This window comes from Dama dama, chromosome 7, assembly GCF_033118175.1.
Source record: "Dama dama isolate Ldn47 chromosome 7, ASM3311817v1, whole genome shotgun sequence".
NCBI lineage: Eukaryota > Metazoa > Chordata > Mammalia > Artiodactyla > Cervidae > Dama > Dama dama.
In genome coordinates, this window is record NC_083687.1 from 41,152,082 (window position 1) to 41,173,327 (window position 21,246).

General features: G+C 40.9%; 1 protein-coding gene across 2 annotated transcripts in view; it reads right to left on the minus strand.

Annotated features, from left to right (window-relative positions):
- The window catches only part of RNF144B (ring finger protein 144B), a 73,480-nt gene that overhangs the window by 51,416 nt on the left and 818 nt on the right, over positions 1 to 21,246 (minus strand). The window contains exons 1-2 of one of the 2 annotated variants that reach the window (XM_061147532.1): positions 9,411 to 9,547; positions 5,393 to 5,480 (exon numbers count right to left, since the gene is read on the minus strand). In XM_061147532.1, coding sequence (XP_061003515.1) covers positions 5,393 to 5,467 — 75 coding nt within the window. In that variant the 5' untranslated portion in view covers positions 5,468 to 5,480; positions 9,411 to 9,547. Of the gene's footprint in view, positions 1 to 5,392; positions 5,481 to 9,410; positions 9,615 to 21,246 lie in introns of those variants that run through there. The other variant, XM_061147531.1, reaches the window with a different exon arrangement.

A 21,246-nucleotide genomic window follows, 5' to 3' on the forward strand; every position in this document is an offset into this window, starting at 1 on the left:
TAAAGAGCCAGTCGTGCATGCTCAATTGTGTCCAACTCTCTGTGACCCCATGGACTGTAGCCCACCAGGCTCCTTTGTCCATGGGATTTCCCAGGCAAGAATATTAGAGTGGGTTGCCACTTCCTTCTCCAATAATTTATTTAGAAACAGGCTTCAACTCAATGCAGAAGAAAAACAGAGTTTAGAATTAGAATTTCTAATCACTGACTAGCCGGTGTTATTGCTTGTCTCAATCCTGATGTTTTCAAGCAAAATCTAGATGATTATAGCAAAGGCAGTAGAACTTCACATGCCCGCTGGAGTCCAGGTACTGTACTCTGTGCTTTATCTAGATTATTTACTGCAATCTCTAACCTTAAAGGTTATAGATTTATTATTTTCCCTATAGTATATAAAAGAAAATGAAGACTCAGACTACCCAAAGACATAAATGGCTAGCACCTGCTGGTCCAATCCACTACCATTTCTGGCCTGGACTATCACGAATGTGTTAGTCACTCAGTCGTGTCCAACTTAGAGACCCTGTGGACTGTAGCCCACCAGGCCCCTCTGTCCGTGGGATTCTCCAGGCAAAATTACTGGAGTGGATTGCCATTTCCTTCTCCAGGGGATCTTCCCGACCCCAGGTCTCCTGCATTGTAGGCAGATTCTTTACCTTCTGAGCCGCCAGGGAAGCCTTCTAAGAGTTTCCATGCTTCTACCCTGCCCCTGTGGGCTGCCCAGGTGGCGCAGTGGTAAAGAATCCGCCTGCCAATGCAGGAGATGCAAGAGACTTGGGTTCCATCCCTGGGTCAGGAAAATCCCCTGAAGAAGGAAATGGCAACCCACTTCATCTTCTGTGCAGCTGGCCGGGTAAGTGTGACAGTTAATTTTATGTGTAACTTGACTCAGCCACAGGATAGCCGGGTATTTGGTTAAACATTATTTCTAGGTGTGTCTGTGAGGGTGTTTCCAGATGAGATTAGCATCTGAATTGGTAGACTCAGTAGTTTCCCACGTTCTCCAGGTCTTTGCCTACATACAGTCATCCCTCTGCCTCCATGGGGTGGGTTAGTTTCAGGACCCCCGGCAGATAACAAAATCCGCAGATGCTTGAGTCCCTTATATAATACGGCATAGTACTGTTGACCCGCTGTACCCCTGCGTTTTGCATCTGCAGAATACAGAACACTGACTATAACACAGTCAGTGAGACTTTCCTGACTACCTAAGGTAAAATAGAAACACCCTCTCCTTTCACTTTCCCTATCCCCCTCCCCTTGCTCTGTCTTTGGAGCCCATATCATCATCTGACTTCTGTACTTACTTGTTTTTGTCTGTGCCTTTCTCTGACATGTGACTTCTCTAAAAAACCAGACCCTAATCTGATTACTCACTACGGAATCTTCACCATCAGAATGATGCATGGCACAATAAACCTGTGTTGAATAAAGCCCAGACAACCAGATTCGACATCTAGTCTCCTGAATGTCAAGCCATTTTCTGGCATTCAGGAAAAGAACTTCTTCCATCAGAAGGGTGGGGGACTGGGTCTAAGGTGCCTTCCAATTCCGGGACTGTGATGCCAAGACACCATCATTAGGGACTTACAAATAAGGTTCTCTTTGCTGCTCTTTCCTCCGACTACATTTTACCACTCTCCTTGAATAAGGACATGGTAACCATTAGGCAATGGATGAGATCATAGGTCCAGAAAGCCACCTCCCCCTTGCGTCATCTCTAATCCATTTCTCAGGCTGCTACACTTTTGCTCTTAACTCTCAGATGCTATCTGACCTGCAGTTGCTCAGTTGTCAGCAGAAAAGCAGAGTACCAAAATTTGTGCTTTTAAACCAGCAGCTTACCTGACAGACACAAAAGTCATCATAGTTCTATCATTAAAACTCTAAACAAGCATAAGCAGCAAGTATATTGAAGTCATTTGCAAACAAAAACAAATTCACCGACTCACTGTCGATCATCCAAGATAATAAAATTAAGGGCGAGCATAAAACCAATGTTGCCAAGTCCATATAGTTTAGTACCAGAAACCAACAGAGCCAGAGCCAGAGAGGGTGCTGACCCAGCAGAATTTACTTCTGCCTACTTAATACTAGAAGAAGACAAAGGAATCCAGAGAGCTGGAGGTTTTTAAAGCATCAGGAAAGGCTGGCAGGTTGTATGACCAGAAGAGTCATACTAAGTCACTTCAGTCATGTCCGACTCTGTGCAACCCTATGGACTGTAGCCTGCCAGGCTCCTCTGTCCATGGGGATTCTCCAGGCAAGAATACTGGAGTGGGTTGCTGTGCCCGCCTCCGAGGATCTTCCTGACCCAGGGATCGAAACTGTATCTTTTATATCTCCGGCCATGGGATGTCTCTTAAATCTCCTGCTTGTCCATGGGATTCTCCAGGCAAGAATACTGGAGTGGGTTGCCATGCCCTCCTCCGGGGGATCTTCCCAACCCAGGGATCAAACTCACATCTCTTACCTTCTGCATTGGCAGGTGGGTTCTTTATCACTAGCACCACCTGGGAAGGCCAGAAGAGGGGAAGGAAAATTGTTCTAAAACACTGCTGGAGTAAGATGCCTCGTTATTTCCTGCAGTTCCATAGAATTCGCAATAAAAGATGTTTAAAATGATACTAAATGTATCAAGACAATAAATAATGCCACTATGATATTCTTATTAGGGGTTAGCAGCTCTTAACGGTATTCATAGTTTGAGACACTCTTCCATGTGAATCTTTTGCATCCATCAGAAATGCATTCTTCTTTTCACTTTCCAAGTTCTACTGGGTTTTTGTTTCTCGTCTAAGTTCTACTTGCAGGTCTTCAGTTGAAATATCCAGCCAGGAGCCACTCTTTGGACAAACCCAAAAGAGACACTTCTCTTTCTCAATCCTAACTTCTCGTATGTGGGTGTTACAGAATAGCAGTGAGTTGAAATCACCTATATACCCACCTCTTTATAAAAGGCTATTGAGGAAGCGAGTCAAGTCTTTACAGGATCCCTTCCTCTAAAACATTTCTGAAAAACAGAACAGCTCAACATCCTGACAGAACTTAGGAAACAGAGGATTAATAACGTTACTTTACCAGGGGCTTGGGACTGTGCTAACTGCTCTACAGGGATTCTCTTTTTTTTTTTTAAGATTTTTTTTTCACATGGATCATTTTAAAAGTCCTTATTAAATTTGTTACAATATTGCTTTTGCTTTATGTTTTGGTTTTTTTGGCCATGAGGCATGTTGGATCTTAGCTCCACAACCAGGGATCGAACCCACACTTCCTGCATCAAAAGGTGAAGTCTTAACCACTGGACCACCAGGGAAGTCCCCGGGGATTCTCCTTGGATGCTCCCTATAACACTCTGAGATAGGTACTACCATCCACTACCCTCCCTTCCATGCTACAGGTGAAAAGCTAAGTTTTATAGAAGGCAAAGAATTTGCCTAAAGTCATACACCAGTAAACAGCAAAGCCCAAACATGAGCCTGGGTCTTCCTAGCTCTGTATCTGCACTTTAACCACCATGCATGGGACACTGGAAGGGAGGGATGGAGGTGGGAGCAGAAAAATGACCTTCCCTTCTCTTTATGCAGATATCGGTTTGAATCCAGGAAAGAACCACTATTAGTTTTTTGCTTCATTTGAAGGTGCTAAGTAGCTTCAGTCATGTCTGACTCTTTGCAATCCTATGGAGTATAACCCACCAGACTCTTCTATCCATGGGGATTCTCCATGCAGGAATACTGGAGTGGGTTGCCATGCCCTCCTCCAGAGGATCTTCCCAACCCAGGGATTGAACCCATGTCTCTTGCAGCTCCTGCATTGGCAGGCAGGTTCTTTACCACTAGCACCACTGGGAAGCCCTGCACACAGTACACAGTCAGTGTGGGTGCACATGTGTGTACGTATGTACTCAGAAACACACACACACATGCATACAAACACACAGCAAATCTTCCAAACTGTCAGTGTCTCCCAGGCCATATGTGGGCTTTGCTTAAAGGTCACCCAGCAGGCCCCAAGGAAAAGAAGGGCTTGGTCTAAAAAGCTTTATATTTCCTCTCGCTTTTTTCAACACTGGAAAATCCATTTGGCTCTGAGAAATGAATAGTAAAAGGAGCTCTAACTACTTAGGGCCAACAAAATGTAATGGAAAAAAGGCAAGAATATGGCTGGACTTTATTTTCTTTTTGCTCAGCACATCCTGTCTTTAATCTGAATGGTAAATAGGCCATGCCAACATACCAACTCTTTTCAGGTGAAATAATCTAGGTTATAAAAACAAGCAACAACTGTGTTTTCATTATTCTTTAATTCATGGCTGACAGAAATAACTTCCAAAATAAATCAGAGAGGCAAATATTGCTCACAAGGGAGCAACCCACAAATTTTCCCTCCTTTGATAACCAATTTTGGTGAAATTTTTTTTTTCTTTTCACTTGAATTATAATTGTGTGGTATTATCTGAAAGAGTGTGTTGCAAAAGCTAGGGAAGGGGCATTTAAATCTTTTTATTTGCATTATTTAAATCCACGAGGGGAGGGGAGAGAGAGACTTTTTCCATATTATTAGTTAGTGGACTAACATCCCTGAGATATTTGTCCTTTAAGTTCAACAAGCTATCCTTGTTGATGCTTGGTATAAACCAACACAATACTATAAAGCAATTATCCTTCAATTAAAAATAAATAAATTAAAAAAAAAAACTTTAAGAAAAAAAAAAAAGAACAAGTAATCTTGCAACACCTCTCTCTGTAACCCCACAGCATCAACCTCTTTGGCTGCATGATACACCTAATGATTCATGACCTCAGTCATGCCAGTGAGAGCCCCACCCATTTTTGTCCTGGATATTTAGCTTCACTTCCTTTATACAATATTTTCTTCTCTATGCTAAATCTGAGCAAAAAGTCTAACAGAAACTATCTTCCCAAACAGAACACGGTAAAGCTTCCTTTTAACAAGAAACTAGATACATCAAAGGATTATTTGAAGCAACATCTGTCACATTCCTTTCTCTGGATGTCATTAAATCAAGAACTACCTCCAAAAAAAAAAAAAAAGAACAACCTCCATGGAATAAGTTAAAGCAATATTCTTCCATGCACTGGCTGTGGGGAAATTAATAGGTATTCCACTTAAAAAAAAGGGGGGGGGGTAGCACTGGCAGAACAGAAATACTTCATCAGAAGTTCAACTGCGTCCCCTTGCTTTCTTTCTAAGCACAGGTTTCACAGAGTCTCTAAAATGCAAACATGCATCGCAAGCCTCCGAGAGAGGAATAGAAAATACATCCGCATCCAAGCTAATCTGACTCTGAAACACTTTATGCAAGGATCCTCTCTTTCACAGAGCTGGAGGTTCGCAGAACACATGTGGGTTGGGGAGCAGCTACTCACACCAGATCTGAGCTGGCTAACAGCCAGTGGGCAAGTCGACACTTCATCTCTGTCCATTCTGCTCTCCCCAAGCATACGGATCACACTGCTTCTTAGGGGAAACAAGACAAGGATAGAATGGAGCAAAGGTCACTGAAATGGTGAAAATACAGCACCGTACCTAGAAGGAGAACCATTACATGAAAACATTCCTCTCAAGAGAGGGGCAAGAGGGAGCTCTCTTAGCAAGACCATATTAAATACATCGTATGCACAAGAAGGCTTTCCCAGCCAATAACTGGGAAAATGTCATCCAATCATACCTAAAATTGGGAATTAGGAGTATATGGTTTATTTTAAGATGTCACAGGCTTCTTTTCAGCCTTGAAAACACAAAACACATTTAATATCTTTAATCTGAATGCAAATCAAAATCCGGCAGGATCAGACACATTTTAAACTAGTATTTTTAACTGGTTTTTAACATCAGTAACCCTTAGACACATTTTTTAACCGGTTTTCAAAAAGAAGAAATAGAGCTCTATCAAAAAAAAAAGTTAGACTAGTATCTCAGGTGAAGTATTTCAGGTATGAATTGCAAATTTATAGACACTAGTGTAATCAGACACGTGGTACTGGTTGTGCTCACTCAGTCATGCCTGACCCCTTTGCGACCCCATGAACTGCAACCCACCAGGCTCCTCTGTCCGTGGGATCTCCCAGGCAAGAATACTGGAGTGGGTTGCCATTTCCTTCTCCACAGGATCTTCCTGACCCAGGGATCAAAGCCACATCTCCTATATTACAGGCAGATTCTTTACCCCTGATCCACCAGAGAAGCCCAATAGAGCTGACTATTTTGATAGATCACATTGGGAAGCCAGGGGAGGTTCATATTTATGGCTATGTAGAGTTCCCAAGTCACAAGCCATCTGACCTTCTGCTTTTGCATACACCCCAACAATGGGGACGTATGGATCTAGATGACAGAATAATCTAATTGTATTAACCCCCTACTCCCAAACTGCTGAAGGAGAAATAAGCACTAGTTGTGCGGTCTTCAACTGGGATCTTAGATCTACGGAAACAATAATACACTGGTGTCAGTTCCTTGTGAATATGAAACACGGCCTTTGTGTGTGTGTGTGTGCACTCTTTGTCCAACACTGATGCACAAATTTGATGTCTGCTCTATGAGATCTCTGAAAAAGTGAATCCCATATCCTGCTTTTAAACAGTAACTTTCAGACAAAAATTTCCATTCTGGCTTTAACCAAACGTTGCTTCTGACTCATTTGTTTCAAGGATTAGCAAGGGTCTGAAACCAACGTGAGAAAGTCAAAGAAAATAATTTTGAAGCACAAGACTCTGAAACAAAGCAAGACCAAAGGAAACTGAAGCTGCCCCGTGATGACAAGGCCATTTCCTCACTTCCTGTAAAGCAACTCACACTGACAAGATGAGGAAGAACCAGGACAAACACCCTTTTAAACTAAGGATGGATTAAGAGTCGACTAGGAAAAGTTGGGCATCTACTTAAACTAAGCTGGGCATCTCGGCGTGGTAGAGGGAGGGCCTGATGCCTAAATTACAATAATCATCATTTGTTTTTGCTTTGGGAGGCCTTGAATGGTCTGATGGTTAATATTTATTATACAATGAACATAATAATCACCGAACAACAAGTTTTACAAGTGAAATTTGCTCAGTTGTGTCCAACTCTTTGTGACCCCATGGACAATACAGTCCCTGGAATTCTCTAGGCCAGAATACTGGAGTGAGTAGCCTTTCCCTTCTCCAGGGGATCTCCCCAACCCAGGGATCAAACCCAGGTCTCCCACATTGCAAGCGGATTCTTTACCAGCTGAGCCACAAGGGAAGCCCAATCACCAGACAAATGCGGGTTTGATACCCCTGACTTGTGAGGGAAATTTTTTTCAAATTTGTGCATCAATGTTAAGTAAAGAATACACATATACACTTACTGAAGCCTCCTCCTGTCTACCCAATTATCACTGAAAACCCTGGCCCCATACCCCTAACCTCCTGCTCTTTTTTTCTAAGCCCCTATTTCCCACCACTCTATAGGTAACTTACCTATTTATTATACTTACTATTTATCATGTAACTCCTTTGATAGAATATAAGATCCTAAGAGCAAAGAATTCTGCTGGGTTTTGTTTTAAGTGCTACATCCCAGTGCCTAGAACAATTCCCAGGACAAAGATGCTGCTTACTAGACACCTAGATACCTGTTGAATGAAGGGATAAATGATACTATTCTTTGCCATCTTTGGATGCTACAGTTCAAAACAAAAGGAAAGGATTTTACCCACTTTCCCTTTTTACCTAAGAATTATTCCAAGCTTTCTCTCTACTCTAATTTTCAATCCAAAAGAATTTAAGAAAACTTATATAAACTAGCTGGAAAATGTGTCACGTTAGTTGAATAAACTTAGAAAAAAAGAGATGGGGTAAAATTTATTTCACCTTAACTATCTTTTTAAGCATGCTTAGAGAAATGCCTTTTTATAAATGATTCTAGAACTTGCTAAATAATTCCTTTCTTCTCACTCCCCTTGATTTGAGCACTGACCACTATAACTAAACTAGTCAATTTCCCTCACAAGTCAAGGCTATTAAATCCACATTTGTCTGGTGATTATTACATTTACTGTATAATAAATATTAGCCATTGGACCATACAAGGCCCTTCCCAAAGCAAAGATAAATGGTGATTATTGTAATTTAGGCATCAGGCCCTCACCCCACCATGCTGAGATGCCCAGCACTCTTCCAAGTTGACTCTTAATCCATCCTTAGTTTAAAAGGGTAGCTGATTCAGCTATAGCAATAATAAAATGTGATATCATGTTTTCCAGGGAGGGGAAAGGGTTGCTGATTCAAACACACAGGAGAGAGGTGAGTAGGTAAAGAGAAGAAAGATCATTCAGTTCTGGGTCTATGAAGACAGGCCCAGAGAAGCTATATCTTACTACGTTTTCAATTTTTTATGAAAAATTTATCGTGATTTGAAATTTCCCAACAGGCGATACGAACAAAAATGTGTTGAAGCCAGGCGTGGCCCAAGGGCATCAGCTTACAGTCTTTTGTTTAAAGCCTCAGGTCAGACAGCACTGCCGTCAGAAGCCCCTTCCCGCTCCTAAAGCAGGTGAGGGTCTCCTGTGGCGTGCGGCGTCAAGCTACCCCGGATTCCACCAAACCCCTGTCCAGTTCCTTCAACATGTCCATCTTTTCTGTGGGGAGCTCTCACTAGCACACAGTAAGAGCTCCAAAAGTGCTTGAAGAAATGAAAATCTGAACACGATCACCTGGTTCATACTTCTAGAAGTCCCATGGAACCCATCAGTCCTATCTTTATTCTTTAACCATTGGGTCCACAGGGTCACAAAGAGTCAGACACGACTGAAAATACTTTGCACATCCTTTAACCAACCAACCTTCAGGGCTGCATGCTATCAAGGGCACCAGCACGGATACCAAAGTGTCAAACTAAAAGAGACAAGCCCACCCCTGAAGATCTATAGGGTGATATCTATTATGAGGAATAAGCAGCATTCAAAATACTGTGAAAACGGAAAAAAAATTAAAAAGCAGATTTGACAAAGTAAAACATTTGCATACCGTGTGCTTTGTAGGAGATGAAAGAAAATTCAGCAAATTGCTACCTGATTTCTCCATCATTCAAAACACCTGATGAGCTTTTTAGATGGTAAATTAAGCCAAGTTAAAAATGTCTCTATTTTGTTCCTTCGCCAGAGTGTTAAGAACAGAAAGGCACAGCTTATGCAACCAATAATTAAATTTCATACACATGTTACACTTTGCCTAAACCCCAGCAACTATCAGACTTAGCATTCAAAACAGTATTTGGAATCCTATCCAAACATGGAATTGCTCTTCCATGCAGGATCATAGGGTAGTCTGGCTTCTCCTGAGCCACAGAAATATCTCCTACACGTTTACAATTTTTCCCTTCATACTTTTTCATATGATGAAAGCATCAAGGAAAACTTACAGCTGTGCAAAAGATGCATCGGCATTCCTGGAGCATGGTCATCTTGTCCAGAGACTGTTCACACAGGCAGAGTTTGCAAGTGACGAGGGGCGCCAGAGCCAGGTCTCCAGGCGCGGGATTCTCGGCGGCCGTCATGGTCAGACAGTGGAGCCTTCCCACTGAGCCCATCAGCTGGTCCTCAGCCTCCTTCAGTCTCCTCAATCCCTACGGAAAGGCCCAAAGCAGAAAACATCCATTGATACAGCTATTGTTTAACCAGCACATCTGGGCGCAGCAAATCCTCCCCCTCAGAGATCTAAGTGTACAGCGAGTGCATTTCTGAGAACCATGGGCTAAAGAGCTAGCCACCTTGGCAAGCTATCCCTGGAGTTCTGAAATGTAAGGTGACCTCACTGTCCTGACTCACATCAAGTGACCTATGGAAATTAAAATACTATGAACAGACACACCATTTCGGAATGGCATTGCTATGATCAGTTCAACAGACTCAAAAAACACTTAGGTCATTCAAAAAGTTAAATACATAATTGTCATATGATTCAGCAATTTCACTTCTGGGTAAACACCCAAAAAAATTGAAAGCAGGGACTCAGATACTTGCACACCCATATTCACAGTAGCATTATTCACAACAGTCAAAAGGTAGAAAGAAACAATCCAAATGTCCATCAATGAATGAATGAATGAACCAAATGTGTTATAAACATACAATGGGATACTATTTAGCCTTAAGAAGGAAAGATAATCCGACACATGCTACAACATGGATGAACCTTTGAGACATTATGCTAAGGGAATAGGTCAGACACAAAAGGGCAAATATTGTATGATTTCATTTATATGAGGTACCTTAGAGCAGTCAACTTCACAGAGACAGAAAGTAGAAAGGTGATTATTACCAAGAGCTGGAGGAAGGGCAAATGGAGAGTCATGACTTAGTGAGTGCAGAGTTCCTGGAATGATGAAAAAGTTCTGGAAATAGACAGTATGATGGTTGTACAACCTTTTGAATGTTGTGTTTATAATGTCACTGAATTATACGTTAAATGGTTGGAATGGTAAATTTTGTTTTGCATATTCTAGCCCAACAAAAATTTTTTTCAACATGCTATCAGTGTTGTGTTCCTCCACACGCATTGCTTTACTTAATCTCTTACAACCACAATGATCATTTCCTTCACTTTACAGATGAATTGAGGTCCTGAGAAGCTGTGCAATCTGCCGAAGGTCTCAGAGTTTATACACAACACAGCAAAACTCAAACCTCTATCTTCTGAGGCCAAGTCCAGTGCTGTCCCATTACACCAGAACTGCCTCACAGATGGATATTATGTGGAGAGATGGAGCAAGGAGAGACGGCTATAAGAAGGGGAAAGAGGGAGGGGAAAAAAAGATGGGAGGAGACCTGAATTTCATGACTACAGCTATCATAAGATCACTGAAATTGTACAAGAATAAAATCTGTCTCTACATGTAGCATGACTATAGGAAAGGATATTTCTACACCAAAAAAACAAAAATTATAATGGAAGCCCTTCCATTAGATTTTTATTCATAATATCTTTAAGAGGTTAAGATCATTGTGAAAATAATTCTCCTACATATTCATAGTTTATATCACATCAAGAAATTTCATTTCTGATTAAATAAAAGCAAAATCTTTAAGTTCTTACTATTTTAAAAGAGTATGAGTGCTTAGTCAATCAGTCACATCTGACTCTTTGTGACGCAGTGGACTGTAGCTCTCCAGGCTCCTCTGTCCATGGGGATTCTCCAGGCAAGAATACTGGGTGGGTTGCGAAACCCTCCTCCTTAATCAAGTATGGGCAATTCTGATAAATTTGGCCACAAAAATAATTATATCCTCTCCTTCCAGAAGATCCAGACTCTCTTTCTCCCAATTTTCAGGCAAAAGAAATTATTTTACATATTCAGCACTTGTTACACAGCCTCACAGTGGCTTAAGTTTCATTATATTAGTATGAAAGTACTAAAATAAGGGAGTGAAAAACAGATTGAATTAGATAGAAAATCTATGAGATCTAATTGCACTAACCTTCTTAGTGTCATATCAAAAAGAGTCAGCAGATTCTAACTCTAGTAACCTGAAGTGTTTAAGGTTTATCACCTACTCCTTGAGAAGTAATAGAAGATCTGATTAAAAATAAATTAAAAAGGAAGCTACTGAATGATTGGCTTCCAATACGATACGTATTTCTTAGGAAAAGACCAATATGGCTCAAGACACCATGCTCTTATTCAATTAACTATTGGTGATCTATTATTCAAGAGCAAATTAAATTCAAAACAACCTGCACATCAAATTCAGGATTTTGGAGTTAAAAACAACAAAACCTCTTTAGGGTCAATTACAGGTAAAGGTGAATGATTTTACTTCTCTCCTGTCCCCAGGTTATGTTTACACAGCTACTACATGTTTTCTTCTCAAGACTTCCTCGTTGATAACACACATCATCTTCCCAACAACGTATTTTCATCTGTCTTTTCCCAACACTGCTCATACAACACATTCTGAATTAGTTTTCCCCTCAAAAAGAGAAATCCCAAGTCACACGGCAAGAAGAAATGTAGCCAGCAAATGCTTCCTGAGTACGGAAGATGGGAAATGACACAGACCAGAAACATCCCACACCACAAATGTCAATTATACCAACAACCCGTTTGGAGAAAGCTGTTGAGAATAGATAAATCCTGTTTGTTACAAACCCAACAAGAAAGCTAGGTGTTCTTCAAGAAAGTCTTTCATTTCTCACAGCCTCAAACTATACTATTTTTTAGAAGGAGACACGGAACAGGCCGATGTACTTGAAAAACGAAGACATAATGGGATACCTCTTAGAGGTTATGTCTTCAAAACAGTCTTCTTTTAAAGGCAGGGTGAGAAGTTGTATGAAATCAAGGCCATCTGAAATTTAATCTTGTCTCTTGCCATATATATAAGGTTTTACTCCACAGTTTGTGAGTAACATGCCTATGGGTTATGAAATCGAAGTTGTAAAAATAGAAAAATACTTAACACCTCCAAAAGTTTCCTCCTGTCCCCTTTATTTATTATTGTTGTGTTTGTGTGTGCTCTCTGTGTCTGTGATTAAGAGGAGTTAACATACTATCTCTCCTTGGCAAATTTTTCAATATGCACCTCAATTGTTAACTATAGGCATCATACAGTTCCATAGGTGTATATTTAGTTACTTAGTTCTCCACTATATACATTAAATATGTAGTTTTTGGTCTGTCAATCATACCTCAATAAAGTGACTTAAAATTTAATATATATAAATTTAAAATATGTGTATTATATGTATATATATAAAGTTTTTTATAACATAAAAAGTTCTTACAAAGCAGAGACTTATTTTGTTATGAAAAAAAAAAATTCCAAGCATTCCAACCAAGGCAGAACTTGTGACCGAGACAGAGGAAAGAAGGCACATATTTCATCTCTTTGAGATGTGAACAATCCAAAACAATTCATCAAAAAGAAGTGATTTATTTTTCTGTGTACAATAACCTCAGTTCCCCAAAGTGATGGCTTTCCAACAGTTATAAAGCAATGGAATTTTATAAAAACAAAATCTTAAGTACTGGGCCACTGGATAAAAGAGAATTTGTAGACGAGTGCTCCTTGAAGCAATACCAGGAAGACCCCAGCCAGGCGCCCTTGACCTTTTCCCCAGCAGTCTTCCTGGCACCATCACTGAAGCTGAAGGCTTCACCAGGCATGGTTCAAAAACCTGCCTTTTGATTTTCACTCTGGGCAAAACTAGTAATGAATGTTTGAGAAATGAATGACTCATAGTTGCACTCCATAGGAAAAGAATATCTAACAAGAAATCTTTTCACCATTGAGTTATTAGCAATCGAGCTCTTCAAGCAATAATCAGGAGAATCCCAAAGTCCTCTAAATGTATCTCCCCTACACTTGAGATGTCTGTGAATAACTCCACGATGTTCTAGTGTTTCTTCATCTATGTCTTAATAAGATCCACTGGTCTCCACTTAGAGAAAAAACTTATGGTTGCCAGGGGGAAGGACGGAGGAAGGGATAGTCAGGGAGTTTGGGATGGTCATGTACACACTGCTGCATTTAAAATGGATAACCAACAAGGACCTCCGGGATAGCACAGGGAACTCTGCTCAACGTTATGTGGCAGCCTGGATGGGAGGGGATTTGGGGGGAGAAAGGATACATGTATATGCATGGCTGAGTCACTTGGCTATTCACCTAAAACTATCACAACATTGGTTGTTAATCGGCTGTACCCCAATACAAAATAAAAAGTCAACAACAAAAAGTGATAAACCGGTCTCCATAACATGAAACCACCCCTGGCAGAACTCACTCCCAGAAGCCTGGCGTGCTGCAGTCCATGGGGTCGCAGAGAGTCAGACACGCCTTGGCAACCGAACAACAGCAATAACAAATGGCCTGAGGCACAGAGGGGACGGCCAGGGGGTGACTGACCCTCTCAGGGAACATCCTCGTAGGTACCCTGACACACACACTCCCTCCAGGCTTCCAGGGGTCTTCCTTCCAGACAGCCCATAACTCACTGTCTTGCTCAACCTGTTTTGCCTCATACTTCACATTTTACCCAAAATAAGAAAGTGACTTGCACATCCCACCCTCCAGCTTGATTTAAGACGGTAACAATTATAATTACTTTTACAGTTATTGCATACAAGTGTGACTGAGCTTCTTCTTGGATGCTAAGAACCCAATGAGAAAAGAATTTGGGTAGAGAACCTAAGAGTCAAGACGGAAAAAAGAGAAAAACCTGACAAGCTGACTTCACGTTCAAATGTTCTGAAGTTGGGAGCAAGGTTGCGGTTGGACCGGGGAGGCCAGGCTTCACCCAGATTGTAGACGTCTCACCTGCTTAACTGTAAGGAGCCACACAACACAACAGACTGGGCAAGGAAGGAAAGTGTTAGTCGCCAGTCACGTCCGACTCTTGGTGAACCCACGGACTGGGAATTGCCCAGGCTCTCTCCAGGCAAGAATACTGGAGCAGGTTGTCATTTCCTCCTCCAAGGGATCTTCCTGACCCAGGGATCAAACCCGGGTCCTGCACTGAGGGGAGATTCCTTACCGTCTGAGCCACCAGGGAAGCAAGGAAGGAAAGCCACTCTAAAACATCTGGATTTTGCACTAAATAGCCAGGAAAGGGGAATCAGCAGTGCTAGCTACTCTCTGAGTGTCTCCTGCACTACAAAGCATTCATTATATAAGAAGTAACTACCTTTTGATAGGAAAGAACAGGAAAGTCACTTTTTCCCTCCTGTGTTTTCATTAGAATTGCCAAAGAAAGGAATACTTCAGAAACTGGGCTGGAAAACTCAGGATGTATAAGGAATTTTCATATTCTGCTGGCCGCCTGAAAAAGCAATCTGCTCCAAAAAATGCAGTGGGTGAGAGAGCCAACTTTCAAAGTATTTTTAACTAATGTAGTTTATGTCTGTTTCACTACCCCAAATCATAGCTGTTATTCCTCTGTGCAAAAAGATAACGTGATTGGAGAGGATACTGTTTTACTAGGAGACTCATCTGGTTATTTAGGAATTTTTCCACCATCTGCAAAGACTGTAAGACTCAGATAAACTGGTAAAGCACAAGATTAAAGGGACAAAGAGAAAAAGAAAGCTAACACAACCAAAGGGCTGGATATTACTGGTGTAATAGAAACGTTAACTTATGTAAAAATCCAGTTGATCTATAGTGAAGGGTCTTAATTCCAGGCCATTCTAAGAAAGTCTAAGACTAAACAAGAGACAAGACACATGAGAGCTGTCAAAATGTTGGCGTGCCAATGCAAGATCCTGAGTCGCCCCTGAAAAGCATTCATAAAAGATACGAATGCTTTACAGTGAGAGGGAGCTGACAAAAGGAAGCATTTTCAGGAAGGGGAGGTGGTGGGGAAGGTGGGGCTGAAGTGCTACCTGTATCATGGAGAGAGATTCTGAGGAAGCCAATACTTCAGCACAGCAGGAAGGAACAATCATCCAAAGGCCCCATTTCTCTCTTGTTAGGAAAGCCCTCTCGATATCAACTAAGACTGACATGTCAGGCAACCAGCTCAACACGATCTGAAAATTAGAATTGTGTTGACCTTGGCATTTCTATCCAATGCAATGATTAATTTCACTGCTGGCTCATGTTCTCAACAAAAGCTATTAGTGACTCAAATGGTACTGACTGAATCTAATAAAGTGCTGACTATCATCGGCCATTGGCCATTTGCTGAAGTTTTACCCTAAATACAGCCTGGAATGGAAGGCAGATCAGCAGGCTGGTAGAGTAGCAAGGGCTATAGATACTGGTGGTAAGTGGGGCAAGGATTTATGTGGATCTCCATACTAACCAGTCTTGTGATTCTCCTCCCTTCTTGCATCTTTGACCCACTCTCTGGCCATTCAGGGACTAGATGAATCCATGCACAACCAGTAATATCAGAAAAACAGTTCTAATACATGCCTTTGAGAGGGCAAGAATAAATGGGAAGACAGTCAGCCTCACTAGTAATCACAAAAATGTAATTACTCAAGTATATTTTATATCTGCTTTCTAAAAGGATAATGCTCAAGACCATTAAGTAGATACATCACATATAAGACACTTTAACAGGGCTTCCCACGTGGCTCAGTAGTAAAGAATCCGCCTGCCAATGCAGGAGACGTGGATTCAATCCCTGAGTCAGGAAGATCCCCTGGAGAAGAAAATGGCAACCCATTCTAGTATTCTTGCCAGGAAAATCCCATGGACAGAGGAGCCTCGCAGGCTACAGTGCATGGGGTTACAAAGAGCTAGACACAGCTCCGTGACTGAGCACCACACACATTACACATAAGATACTTTAATCATTAGTTGAAAACAACAGCAAAGATTAGAGACTATTGTGTAATATGCTATCCCTAGGTATCTGTGGGGATTGGTTCCAGGACCCCTGGAATCTGAGAATTTTGGTATCTGCCAGGGGATACCAAATTTCTTTATATGAAAAGGCCTGGTACCATTGGTCCTCCACACCCATGTCTCCACATCTGTAGGTTCTGCCAACCACAATGCAGGACCCACCAGTATGAAGGACTGACTGTGTAAACAAACCCAAGAAATGCTTAATTCTTAGAGACCATAGGTAACCTACTCAGGCTTTGTGAGATGGTGGCATTGTTGCAAAACAGTTTATCACTGTGATAGGAAAGGGAACTTCTGTTCTCTTCACCTACCGTTTCACAGCATCCTTCAGGGGAAACCAAGAAATGAAAAAATATTCAGCTTAAAAATCTTCAGTTTTAACATCTTCATCTCAACAGGTTCCAGGACGGTAATAAGATGATAACTCTAACTTGGAGACCTGGTTTTTTTTCCTAAAAATGGAACTGATATACAAATATATCTCTATTAATTTTTTTGTATGGATGAAAAGGACAGATACATCCTTAGGAAGGAAAACCCTAAATATTATCAAAAACTGTTTTCTATGTAGTCTCTTTGCTATCTGAAATTATGTAAGGAATGAAGTACATTACCTTAATAAGATCTATTTTCCTAACTGTATTGAGATATCATTGAGAAAAAATTGTGTAACTTTAAGGTATAAAACCCAATGATTTGCTATAGATATGTTTCGCAAAGTGAGTACCACAATAAGGTTAGTTAACACCTCCATCACCTCGGTTACCAGTAATCAGATCTAATTTTTACGTTTTTGCTACATGCATGATATATAGGAGAACTATATGGAAAGAGATATGAGGTCATGACCAACAAAATACATGATATTGTGATACGCTCACTCTAAACAGGACATCTGGGAGGTCAAGTTTTAACATTTGCAAAATGCTTCTCCTTCTGAAAAGTACATTTATTTTTTTCTTGCTTGCTTTCTCTGTTCTCATCACCACTATAAGGTAAGGCCCAAGAGGTGGAAATCCATTCCCAGATTTCCTAACAAAACTTTCAAAAACGGTAGGAGTGAAAATGAGAATAACAGCTCAATGATATTTTTGACATTGTAATTTTACATTCATCATCATAGGCCCCTCCCCAACCCCACCACTGTGCCCTGCCCACCTCTTTTTTAATCAGTGGTTCCCTGGCCTCCCAAAATTATTCACACAGCCCTGCTGAATAATTTTCTTCCCCCTGCTTGGTATAACAACAAAGCTCAGAAGCAGGAAGGAATGCCACTTACAGGCAGGTCAGACAATGATGTAATTACCAGATCAAGGAGAAATGTTATTTCAGAAAGCCCCATGGAGCAAGAGACAGGCTGATTTCCTGGGTCATGACATTACCAGCAAACTACAGTTACTAAAGAATGAATATCTAAACCAAAATGTTTTCTTCAAATGCATAAAAGGTTGTATAAATATTACTCTCTCCTGTGAAAATTAAAAGTTTTATAGAGACATTTTATAGGCACAAATTTAAAACCAGTTTGGGGAAAGAACTCCTCCATCTTAGGTGCAGGGGTATGTATTCTTGTCTGTCTCTGCTAAATCAATTTCTCAAGGAATAAAATGCAGGAAAATACAAAATGCAGGAAATAAGGTCAATCCACAAAGAATCAAATTCCACACAAGGAATGTGGGTGTCAAGGTGATTAAACATAGTCCGCACTTATTAACAGTAAACTAGTTGAGAAGGTTGTCATCAGAGAGTTTCATATAATCATACACAGGGTTTATAGCTTCAGCCACAAGTCCAAGAAAAAAAGAAATGAGATGGTCTTGTTCTACCTTCCCAAGAAAAACAAAGAACCAGTTGACTGGAGGGCTGAGACTCAAACTCATGATTGCAGAGGAATGAGAAACCAATGAGACACAGCTTTCAAAGCATGTTCTTTGATACCACAAGCCATACAGTCAGAAATATCCCCAACTATGAACAAGAGAAGTGTATTTTACTTTAGATCGTTGTGCTTTCAATCTCGGGGAGGGATTCAGTCACAGATGAGAATTTTCTCACTCCATGCTGCAGTATTGACCACTTTCACTCTCTTTTACAGCTTCCCATTTTTTAATAACTACTGCAGCACAATGCATTAGATTTAGAAGTACTCATAGACTAAGTAAATAATAAATGCCAATGATAATAGAAACAAAACATTAGTACAAGGCCTCGCACATAGGCCTAAAGGTGACAAAACGAATTAAAAATTAAAATAATTAAATAAATTAACTTAGGTGCGCCTATGCCTCTTCAAATTACTTAACCCTCAGGTGACATCAGGGAAACATCAAAAAGAAAAGACATGATTGAGATGACAAACTTCAAAGTATTTTTCACTCTCAGGTAAAACAACATGAATTAAAAATTACCATTCTGGTCCAAAGTCACTCCCAAGCCTACGCAAATTCCTTCAGGACAGAGGCTACATCATATGCATCTTTGTGTCCTCAGCTTCCAATCCCTCAATACCACAGAAGATAACTTCTCTAATGTACATGGAGGAGAGAATATATTCAGGGCCTGATTCTCATCTGTAGTCACTTCCAGCAATTCAAAAACTTAAAAATACTGATAATCTGTTGTATCAAAGGTGCTTCAGTAAGTCAAGACAGGCATGCCTGAAAAAGAGTCTCAGTATTCAGGAGCAGTGGCTACCGATACCAACTCCCCAAGCTCAGCTTGGCCAAGTTCCCATCTCCAAAGCAATCAGTTGCACAAAGTAGGTTTAGGCCCCAAACTCTCTGGACTTCGCTCCTCCAGCAACATCTGGGTTCCGCAGGACCCCTGACCTCTACCTCAAGCTAGAGATTCCAAACATTAAGAACTTCACTCAACAGGAAAGTAGAATCATAAGTCAATCCAGGAGAAACACAGAAGCCAAGACTAGTAGAAACAGTCCAGAGGAATCATTCTGGTGTCCTTAAAAATGTTCCTGAAACTGTGTTACTCGCTCAGTCGGGTCCGACTCTTTGCGACCCCATAGACTGTAGCCCACCAGGCTTCTCTGTCCATGGAATTCTCCAGGCAAGTATACTGGAATGAGTTGCCATGCCCTTCTCCACGGGATCTTCCTGACCCAGGGATCGAACATAGGTCTCCTGCACTGCAGGTAGATTCTTTACCATCTGAGCCACTCTGAAACAACTTTTCAAAAAGGAAAACTTAAATATAAATATAAATTTATCAGATTAAAAGTATTTGGATTATGGAGAGAAAAGACAGCTTCCAGAAACCTCGATGGCCTTACTATACAGCTAAAATAAACTTTTCTTCTTCCTGATAGAGCATACTTTCCTCTCTGCTGCAGGGTTTGGCTCTGAAAACCTGGATCATAATCTGGGAGACCCAAAAACTAATTATTATGTTTAAAAAAAGACATCTCTTAAGCTGACCTAGTTTGGAAGCCTGGATGCCTTTAAATTGCCAATGAACTGAAACCATTCATGAGAATGGGGCTTTTGAGTGCTGAGAATGTTCTTTGGGGCTCAGCACAAAGATATTTGGCATAGATGACTGTAAATATTTGTAAAACTCTGGGTAAATGGACAGTGTTTGACCACACTCAAACCTCACGTCCAGCACAGTACTGTAGAAGCAAGTTATCTGGGGTGATTGGTTTGGGGGGGGGTGGGGCTGGTTGAGGGACTTTTTTTTTTTTTTTTTCCTGTTTGTTTTAAATTTTAAAAAGCCAAGCAATTCAATTCTGCTACAGGACATCTTTTTACATTTTCCATATCTTGAATTTGTTTACTCATCAAGACAGTTCCAATTAGTCAGAGGCTCCTTTTGGAACAATTTGTTTTCTTTCCCACTTTTCTAACTTCATGCCCATCACAAAGAATAAAATCCCAGTCACAGGGAGTTTTATGAAAATGTGGCCTTGGAGTTCCTAATACAATTCTCTCCACGTGGCCTTGTGGATGGCTATGGATATTCCTCCTTCTCTCTCCTCCTCAAGATATCTTCAGAAATACCTAAGGGACTGCTACCCATGAAAAGGACTCTGGCTGAAAACAGAGGACAGAGGAAGGAGAAGGAGGGACCAAGAGAGGAATTAGATGTAAAAGGGACTGGGGGCCAAAAGGCTCATCTCAGTGAAAGCTGCAGCAGTCTGATCCTTTAGCCAGCAACTCACTGAAGACTGGCTTGGGTTCCTTTTGCCTCTTTATCCGCGCCCTAAAAACTGAGTCATGGCAAGGTTCATTTATTTTGCTTCGGGGCCTATACACCCCCAATTGGCTGCTTCAGAAATGTTAGATACAGTGTTCTTTAATTCATACCTGGCAACATTCAAATAAACCTCCAGAAATGCCAAATCAGAAGAAACTCCTAGCCTTACTGCCAGCCTCAGCTAATATTTTGATATGATACATGCAACAGAAAGAAAGAAAAAAGTGAGACTGTTGTGCAAGCATGAAGAGAGAACATATTGCCAGAAAGGGGAAATCATTTCTGAGAAATCTAAATGTGAGAAGTACATTCAAGAGTAGACTTACAACAGAATCTCTGAAACTCCTTGTACGAAAAACAAAAGATACCCTGGAAGGGGTCAGCTAAAGATATCTTTTCTCCACTGATAGAGGGATCAGTTTCATTTTAACTTCAACTTGAGAACAGCAGTGGAAGATCAAAGTTTCACCCTGTTTTATCAGCAATTACACAACAAAATAATCAGCAGAATGTATGACCAAGATTCCACAGATAACATCTTATCCATATGTAGGTATGTCAACCTACTGCCATGCATTCCCAAACAGCAGAAGGTAAGTATCTGAGATTCTGCCAACTCTGGTCTCCAGCTGAAGACACTGGGAGGTCTGCTCTAATCTTGAATTTTACAATACATTCTGCAGAGACTAG